The sequence below is a fragment of the Podarcis cretensis genome (genome assembly GCF_951804945.1).
Source record: "Podarcis cretensis genome assembly, chromosome: 12".
Taxonomy (NCBI): Eukaryota; Metazoa; Chordata; class Lepidosauria; order Squamata; family Lacertidae; genus Podarcis; species Podarcis cretensis.
The window spans coordinates 7,522,476-7,532,407 of record NC_137181.1 but is presented as its reverse complement, the minus strand read 5'-3'; the positions used below and the strand labels follow the sequence as shown (position 1 = coordinate 7,532,407).

At 46.5% G+C, this 9,932-nt stretch overlaps 1 protein-coding gene across 1 annotated transcript in view; it reads left to right on the top strand.

The window, feature by feature from the left end:
- Positions 1-5,573: 5,573 nt before the first annotated feature.
- Positions 5,574-9,932, top strand: part of VIPR1 (vasoactive intestinal peptide receptor 1) — a 122,606-nt gene continuing 118,247 nt past the window's right edge. Inside the window, exon 1 of the mRNA XM_079946954.1 lies at positions 5,574-5,985. Coding sequence (XP_079803080.1) covers positions 5,920-5,985 — 66 coding nt within the window. The 5' untranslated portion in view covers positions 5,574-5,919. The remainder of the gene's footprint in view (positions 5,986-9,932) is intronic.

Sequence of the window (9,932 nt, the reverse complement as noted above, 5' to 3'; positions counted from 1 at the left end):
GCCAAATCAGACTTGAAATACATATATAATAACAAATTAAGAGCTCACCTCCCCCATGACTATTTATCTCTGCAACACGGTCTTATCCCATAATGGCGGATCCCAATTAAAAAATGTGTCACATCACCCTTCTCAAAGTCCATCCAAAGTTTTTTGGTGTCTCTCCAGCGGCTAATGAAATCCTGCTTCTTTCTAATATCAATATTTGGAGAGTCTTTTATCTCCTTCCAAGTGTTTCAAAAAACAAAAGCTTTAGTTATATAGTATTGTTATTTCCACACAGTTTATATTTTCCCATCTCACTTGCTGTAAATAATGTAAACGGTTCTTCGGGGGGGGGGGGCTCGTTAAGTATTATAGTAGTAGAAAAAGAAAAGTTTTATCCCCCCCTCCTTCTCATGACCTGTCACCTTTCCTGACATCTGTGAAGATGTTTTATGGCTCTTTGTCTGCTGTGTTCGAACTACTATATAAGCTTTTCTTCTAAAGTGCCTTGGGGCAGGCCTTCTCAACTGGCACATTGAGTTGAGTGAGTTCTGCCCTATTGCAATAGCTATAATACCAAAGCTGGGTCCCTAAATCTTAGATGCTGAACTTGAAAATAGTTTCCTTGACATTGTAAACAGGTCAAAACATTAGCAGGATTAGTATTAACATTAGCAAGCAATAATCTAGAGAAGAGATGAAATTGCAAGATTCTGCACCCGGAGGTGCAAGTGGTTTTCTTTTAACACATGACAAATTGTGGTTTTCTTCTCCTTAGTGAAAACAGAACCATCAACACTGTGGTTAAAGAAGAATTAGTATGAAAACCACAATGTCATCATGCAGAAAAAGGAAATTTCTAGAGGGAAAGCTCTGAACTAATCATCCCTGGTATGCAGTGCACATCACATCAACTTAGCTGTCTAAAAGAGGAAATATGGAATATATCCAATTAAGGACTGGTGGGAAAGAAAAGGGAACATTCCTTGTTTTCCTAGAGTGGACATGCAAGGGAATGTTTCGCCCAGTCAGTCAAAATTTCCTGTTCCTCCTGGCCTGGAGTATCCTTCCTTGCATGTGACTAGTGGGTGGGCGTGACCTTTCCAGATCTGGTAAAAGGCCAAGACATGCTGTCACTCTCTCTGTTTTCCATCTTCCTTTCATCCTGTGAACTGCTGGACCACTAGACTGCACTAGGTAAATCTCCCTTATGGGGTCTGTTAGTATAAGTTTGTAACTTTAAGCCTTAAGCCTGCCTTCAGGGATCACACTGTGCTCTGCCTGATCGTGAGTAAACTTTCTTTTTGTGGCTTATGAATAAGACTGTTTAGGAGGGATTCAAGGGGTCTTACCAGGGAAATATTAGAAGACATTTCAATCCGGACAAGCCAGATGGAATTGCGTATTGTCTTAAGAAACTCACATGAGTTTGCAACTAGTTTTCTACTGTGTAAAGGAGAATGCTCTCTGCTAAGTGAGCTAGTGCAAGTTAGGAAGGATATTAATAAACAATATATCCTCTCCTGCCACCCTGAACATTCCCACAAAGGGTTATGGGCCCAGCATGCTTCTGCTGCACAACTCTGCTAAGTAAAGGAACTTGCTAGCGCAGGTTAGGAAGGATATTAATAAACAATATATCCTCTCCTGCCACTCGGAACATTCCCACACACAATGCATGTCAATGGTGTCTGCTGCTCCTGCAGCAATAGGTCCTAAATCTAATCAGCCAAGGGAGCCGTATTCTGTCATGCCTCAAAAGGAAGGATCATTCCCCTACTTTCTCGAGTCTATGGCAAAACAGTGGTGGGTGTCCCTACGGACTGTCAATTCTGTTGCGTCAGTGATGATTAAGGCTTCTACCGGCAATGAGCTGGGCTGTCTATACGGTGTTAAAGCGCTTGATCCTTTAGCTGGGATTCCTGCATTGTAGGGGGTTGGACTAGATGGCCTCTGGGGTTGCTTCTGACACTACAGTTCTACAATTCCATAAGCTCCAGTGGTGCAGCGCTGACTCAGGTTTGGCTTCCACTGAAAGCAGGTCGTTAGACGTTTGCTGGCATTTTGCGATACTGACATTTATTTCAAAATGTTCTATTGGAGACACGTAGCTTAAGCCTTCTGACAAATAGCCATAGTGTAGCGCTCTGCATTAAATCCAAGCAGACGGCAAGCTCTTAACAGGTCTATAGTGTTCAAACTCAGAACTCTGCATCTCTCTCTTTCTCCAAAACTCAAATTCCAATTGGTTTCCTTTTGTTTCATTGTGGTGCACAGATAGCCTAGCTCACACCACCCCCAACAGTTGAGGGTGAATCTAGCCATCGTGGCTAGTAGCCACGGAAAGCCTTCCCTTCCATTAATTTGTCAATCCTCTTTTTAGAGTCATCCGAGTCACTGGCCGTTGCTGCCTCCTGTGGCGGTGAGTTCCACAGACCAGCTGTATGCCGGCGAATCAATACGTTCTTACGTCTGTCCTGTGCGCATGAATTTGGCTTTGCAGTGCACTGTCTGTTGCTGCTTCAGCAGAAGATGCAAGCATTTCAGCCGCTTCTCTGCTTACCTCCTAAATCAGAAACTGCAATTACAGAGAAACATGTTTTTCTTCTTTCCTTCCCAAAGAAACTCTCCTTTTACACTGGTGCATGTGTGTTGTTCGTGACTTGCGCGTGCCTGTCTATTTGAGACTCCGTGTTTTTGCTCATCCTCTCCCTTGCACCATCAATCACCACTGCTGTAAACTTTTGAGACAGCTCCTGGGTCACTGTCAGAAATGTTCATATTGTTTAATAAATGAGCAAGAGGAGAAGCCTGAATACTTGAATTAACATATACACCAGCCATATTCTCTGGAATGTTCATCTCAAAGGAAAAGAGGGAGGGAGCTTCTGCCTTGCACACAGAAGTGTACAAAATACTGAGCCTGGTGGACCAGGGCTCCGATTCACTATAAGGCTGCTTCCTTCGTACCTATTCAAACAGTTCTTGCTTTAAAAACATGAGGACTAGGATCTTACATTATATTTAATGGAAGAGAGGTCAGTGCCGGAGCACCTGCTTCCCACGTAGAAGGTCCAGGTTCATTTCTTAGCATCTGCAGGTAGGGCTGGAAATTTTCTTCTGCCTGGAACCCTGGAGAGAGCTGCTGTTGGTCAGTGCAGGGAATACTGGGTTATGGCTTAAGGCAGCTTTAAGAAAGAAAGAAAGAAAGAAAGAAAAGAAGAGTGCTATTTTTCTAGAAAAAGAGGTGCCAGAACTCACCATGAATGCCTCCCTCATTCTCTAATAATAATAATAATAATAATGTACTGAAGTTCTCACCCTGGGCCAGCAGGGGGATACTGTAGATAGTTATGCAAATAAGGGATCGAAAGTGACATTCAGTGATTGGATAGTTTTAGAAAGTTACTACAGTTATGCTGTACTGGAGCTCTATATAAGCAGGCTGACTGAACCCTTCAGTTCAGTTCTGTCCTGGCCTGTGAATAAACAAGAGCTGTTTGAAGAATCACTGTGTCGTCTGATATGTTCACCCACAACTTAACAATAATAATAATATTTATTTATACCCCGCCCTCCCCAGCCAAGCCCGGGCTCAGGGCGGCTAACAACCAATAATAAAAACAAGTTGATTAAAATACAACTTAAAAAACAAGATTAAAATGCAACATTAAAACATTAAGATGCAGCCTCTTCACAGGAGGAGAAAGGAAAAAAGAAAGAGGGGGAGGGAATCAAACTGATTCTAAGCCAAAGGCCAGGTGGAACAACTCTGTCTTACAGGCCCTGCGGAAAGAAATCAGATCCCGCAGGGCCCTGGTCTCATGAGACAGAGCGTTCCACCAGGCAATGGCGCCCACAACTGAGTTCCAGTGAGTTCTGGCTGGGGGGGAAGCCCTGGAGAGAAGGAAAGAAAGAAGGAAAGAAGGAAGGAAGGAAAGAAGGAAAGAAGGAAAGAAGGAAAGAAGGAAAGAAGGAAAGAAGGAAAGAAGGAAAGACCAGGGATGTTTGTTTGGCTGTCTCCTAGGCTTTGATCAACAGCATCAAGATGACAATTCGGTGGTTATATATTGTTCCACGTTGTCACTACATTCTCTCAGTTTGTCATCACTGAGCTCTGCCTCTGTTTGGCTAAGAGCAGAATTTCCTTCTGTGCTTTGTGGTTAGAGGGGATCTGCCTTGTTAATGCACTTGTCATCTCAGGCTGCTGAAAGAGCTCTATTAATCCCTAGCCGCAGAGGATGCGAGGCGCATTTAACACTGTCAGCTTTTGACAGCGCTGGCTGCGGCAGATGGGAGTTGTGGTCTGAAACACTGGGAGGGCACCGGGTTGGGGAAGACTGCCCTCGACATGGGCATGCTGTCTTGCTTCTTGATAAAGGTAAAGGTAAAGGGACCCCTGACCATTAGGTCCAGTCGTGACCGACTCTGGGGTTGCACGCTCATCTCGCGCTATAGGCCGAGGAAGCCGGCGTTTGTCCGCAGACAGCTTCCGGGTCATGTGGCAAGCATGTCTAAGCCGCTTATGGCGAACCAGAGCAGCACACGGAAACGCCGTTTACCTTCCTGCCGGAGTGGTACCTATTTATCTACTTGCACTTTGACATGCTTCCGAACTGCTAGGTTGGCAGGAGCAGGGACCGAGCAACGGGAGCTCATCCCGTCACGGGGATTCATGACCAGAGCACGCCAGGCCCTCCTATCTTCCACTGCCTACCACAGTTTGCTCAAACTCATGCTGGTAGCTTCAAGAACACTGTCCAACCATCTCGTCCTCTGTCGTGCCCTTCTCCTTGCACTCAGAATGGAGAGCACCAGTGGCGTAGCGTGGGGGGTGCAGGGGGGCCCGGCTGCACTGGGCGCAACATCTGGGGGTTAGGGTTAGGGGGCGCAAATCCACGGGTTAGGGGGTGCAAATTACTTGCCTTGCCCCGGGTGCTGACAAACCACGCTACGCCACTGGAGAGCACTCAGAATGGAGAGGTTTGATCTTCTTGCAGTCCATGCGACTCTCAAGAGTCTCCTTCAGCACCATAATTCAAAAGCATCCATTCTTCAGCGATCAGCCTTCTTTATGGTCCAGCTCTCACTTCCATCCATCACTACTGGGAAAACCATAGCTTTAGCTATACACTTTGTTGGCAAGGTGATGTCTCTGCTTTTTAAGATTCTGTTGTAGGTTTGTCATTGCTTTTCTCCCAATGACAATCCTGAGAGTTCTAGTTCGTTAAAGGGTGCCAAGTGCTACAATTCCCAGAGCTCCTGGGGAAAGCGATCGACGGGAAACCACCCTGAGAACAGCAAGAGAAAACTCTTTCCCTCTTCTCTTTTTTTCTTTCCTTCCTTCCTTCCCTCCTTCTGCGTCCGTCTTTCGTTCCTTACCTTCCTCCTCCATCCCTCCTTCTCCTGCCTGCTAAGCTATCCAAACTCAGATCCCTACCTGGACCCAGCCAAGCCGAGCCTCTTCCCATTGGCTTTCCCCGCCAGCCCCGCCCCCTCCCTCCCTCAAGCCCCGCCCTCGGGGCGGAGCCAATGGAAGCCCTTCCACGCGGCGCCTCGGAGAGAGCCGCACATTGACTTGAGCTTTGTTGCTGGCTGGTGCGTCTCGCTCCGGGTCTGCGTCTCTTCTGCGAAAGGGAGCCTCGTCCCTGCCAGAGTCTGCAAAACGAAAACGAAAAAAAATCAAAGGAGGAGGCTGGTGGATTTTTATTTTTTAAAAACGACTTTTCTTATTTAAAATTCAACTTCTGCAGAATGCAGAGATCACTTTCTCTTGCATGAAGAGGAGTTTTTTAAAAGAAAAAAAATGAGCAAAGCAACGCACGGGGCAGAATAATGTAGTTGTTATTATTATTTTACTTGTCCAAGAGAAAATCCGGCAGAAAAGAAGCAATTTTGCATTGTTGGATCTTCCTTGCCCCGCACCGTCACGCTATGGAGTATAAAGCAAGACCGCGTCTGTGGTTTTGGGTGACCGTCCTCGGCTGCGTGATTTCCGAGGTGAGTGAGCAAAGGGTTGCAGTGCCCCTTTTTCTCTGCAAAGACGGTAAGGGGGAGGGCAAGATAGGAAATCCTTAAACAGGAGAAGGGAAAGTCTCTGATTTCTAACCACCTTCATACCTTAGGAAGATAGGGAGCTGCTTTCTACTGAGCCCAGACCATTGGTCCATTTCATAAAATCGAAGAACTGTAGAACTGGAAGGGTTCCCAAGGGTCATCTAGCCCAACCCCCTGCAATGGGGGAATCTCAGCTAAAGCATCCATGACAGCTGGCCACCCAGCCTCTACTTAGACACCTCCAAGGAAAGAAAGTCCATCACCTCTCCTGGGAGTCTGTTCCACCGTCGAACAGTTTCTACTGTCACAAAGTTCTTCCTGATGTTTAGTTGGAAACTCCTTTCTTGTAGTTTGAAACCATTGGTTTGAGTCCTACCCTCCAGAGCAGGAGAAAAACATCTGTGCTTGGTTTCCAGACCCTTGATCATCTTGGCCGCCCTCCTCTGCACACCTTTCTGCTTGTCAACCTCCTTCTTAAATTGTGGCGCCCAGAACTGGACACAGTATAAGGAAGGCAGAATAGAGTGGGACTATGACTTCCCTTGACTGTACTTCTGTTGATGCAGGGACGCAGGTGGCGCAGTGGGTTAAACCACAGAGCCTAGGACTTGCCAGTCAGAAGGTCGGCGGTTCGAATCCCCGCGACAGGGTGAGCTCCCATTGCTCAGACCCTGCTACTGCCAATCTAGCAGTTCGAAAGCACGTCAAAGTGCAAGTAGATAAATAGGTACCACTCCAGCGGGAAGGTAAACAGCGTTTCTGTGTGCTGCTCTGGTTCGCCAGAAGCGGTTTAGTCATGCTAGCCACATGACCCGGAAGCTGTCTGCCGGCTCCCTCGGCCAATAAAGCGAAATGAGCGCCACAACCCCAGAGTCGGCCACGACTGGACCTAATGGTCAGGGGTCCTTTTACCTTTACCTATGACTTCCCTTGATCAGAACACTGGACTTCTGTTGATGCAGCCTAAAAGAGCACTAGTGATTTAAATTCAGTATTCCCTACCCTGATTGGCAGCAGCTCTGTGGGTGGTTTCAGATGGGAAATGATCCTAGCCCTAGCTGGAGATGGAAGATGGGACTTTCTGCACACAAGACAGTTCCTCTGCTACTGAGCTACACCCCTTTTCCCTATTAGGGACATAGGAATTTGCCTTGCCTTGGGTCAGACATTTGGTCCATCTAAGCCTGTATCGTCCACACTGGCAGGCAGCAGCTCTCTAGAAGGTTTCAGACAGGGGACATTCCCATCCCACAGCAGGGAATGAATCAAAGCTACCAATGAGCTGCGTCTTCTCAGTCTTGCCCTAATTGGAGTAGCTTAGAGGGGAAACTGGGGTGTCAGGAGAAAAGCCCACGAGGATGGATGCTGTGTTGGGTCAAAACATTGTACAGCGCCTGGCACAAAGCACCTAGTCGCAGTAAACCTACTGGGACTTCTTCCAGGGGGTGACGTTTTGAATGGACTGTTTTCTAGGTCTGTCCAAAGGTCTGTCTGATGCTTTAAAAACTCCACTTTGTGTTTATACATGCATGCACAAAATATGCACACTCTCGCACATATATCAAACTTGATTTTTAAAAGCATCCAGCAGTGATCTGGACAAGTTTACTCTGAATGTTGGAAGGATGCTGCCAACCACTAAAACCATGTATTTATTACGGTGGCCACAGGTCTCTGTCTCTCATATATGCACAAATGCATGTCTGTGTGTATAGACAGATATCAAACGTGCTTGTGTTTTTATTTTGTACTATTTATGCTTTGGTTTTATTCTACACCCCTGAGAGGTATATATATATATATATATATATTAAGTAGCATAGAAACAGTCTGAAATTAATCAATAGCATTTGGCAGTATTTATCTTCCAACTTTATCAGTGCTTAATTTCTTCACAAACAGGCGAAGAGGCAGGTGCTTTCTGCAAATGCTCAGAGCATTTTCATTTGTTCCTGCATGATCTAGTTCTGGTATTGAGACCAGTGCATCAGCCTTAGTGAGCTTAAAGTTAGCTTATGTCAAGGGACTTAATTAATTCTTTTTATTTTATGGGGGGAAAATTTCAGGTGTTTTCTTCAGCACAGGGCAAAGCAAAGCTTTCCATTTCCCCTGTTTGTTGATTCATTTGGTGGGAGCAAAGTGCTTTAGCCGAGGATCAGACCCACACATGAAATCAGGAGATTTGTGATGGGACCTCTTGACAAAGAGGCTGATGGGAGGCTGTTTCTCAGTGGTCCTGAGGGGGGTATTCAAACTTCCACCTCCACACACACCACAATATTGATCTGAATCGCTGCCCTTTCATCCCCACAACAAGCCTTTGTTGTTGTTTAGTCGTTTAGTCGTGTCCAACTCTTCGTGACCCCATGGACCAGAGCACGCCAGGCACTCCTGTCTTCCACTGCCTCCCGCAGTTTGGTCAAACTCATGTTGGTAGCTTCAAGAACACTGTCCCACCATCTCGTCCTCTGCCGTCCCCTTCTCCTTGTGCCCTCCATCTTTCCCAACATCAGGGTCTTTTTCCAGGGAGTCTTCTCTTCTCAGGAGGTGGCCAAAGTACTGGAGTCTCAGCTTCAGGATCTGTCCTTCCAGGGAGCACTCAAGGCTGATTTCCTTAAGAATGGAGAGGTTTGATCTTCTTGCAGTCCAGTGATCCATGAAGGGGACAACAAGCCTTACAGTGGGTAAAAATCCAGCAATACATCTCACCCAGAGTTGAATCAATAGCCCCAATAGACGCCGCAGACCCTCCATAGCTAAGCACTTCTGAGCCTTGATGATTTCAGCAAGAAAGTTAAGCAAGTGTTTAATTTCTCTCTCTCTCTCTTTGGGAAGTCAATCGGAGGGCTAATGTTTGGCTGGGTTGTGATTGATTTTCAGAATGCTACACGGGTGGCACTGTGGGTTAAACTACAGAGCCTAGGACTCGCCGATCAGAAGGTCAGCAGTTCGAATCCCCACGACGGGGTGAACTCCTGTTGCTTAGTCCTTGCTCCTGCCAACCTAGCAGTTTGAAAGCACGTCAAAGTGCAAGTAGATAAATAGGTACCGCTCCGGCGGGAAGGTAAACGGTGTTTCTGTGCGCTGCTCTGGTTCGCCAGAAGTGGCTTAGTCATGCTGGCCACATGACCCGGAAGCTGTATGCCGGCTCCCTCGGCCAGTAAAGCGAGATGAGCGCCGCAACCCCAGAGTCAGTCATGACTGGACCTAATGGTCAGGGGTCCCTTTACCTTTACTTTACCTTGAACAAAAAGGATGGACTTCCATTCACGGAGTTTGTGCATCAGGACTTTGGTTTCTGCCTACAATCATTTGCTTGTCCCCCAAGTTCTGTTTCGTTTTCCCCCAGTTGTTGTTTTTTTAATCATAGATCATTGCTATATTATTCCAGGGTTCGTCTTAAAACAGACCCTGTTGGACTGTAATCACCTGGTTGTGCCACAAGTTGTACTGTATTTCCACACACCCCTCTTCACATTAATCATTTCCATTTCCCACAGTTAATGCCTTTTCACTCGCTCTGTTCAGCTGCAAAGTACATTTGCGCTGCAGAACGTACAGGCTGTCACAGATTGCCTGTTATTCTCATAATACTGTCACCCGTGTATAGGGAGCTCTGCAGAGAGTGGAAGGAGAGGGGCTTACAAGCTAAACTTCTATACTGCAGGTAATTGAGGGAGGAATAGACAATCGCTTCAGTTAACGCAGACATAGATTTAGTTCACGTAAGGGCAGGGGCAACCCAGGTGATGATCTCCAAGTCCACAATTAAGGACTGCAATGTCCATCCGAGAACGATGATGGGATTTGTAGTCCACAGCATCAGTCTATCCCTGAAGCGGGACATGAGAGCGGATAAAGTCATAGTGTGAAAACCGAGAATAATGGCA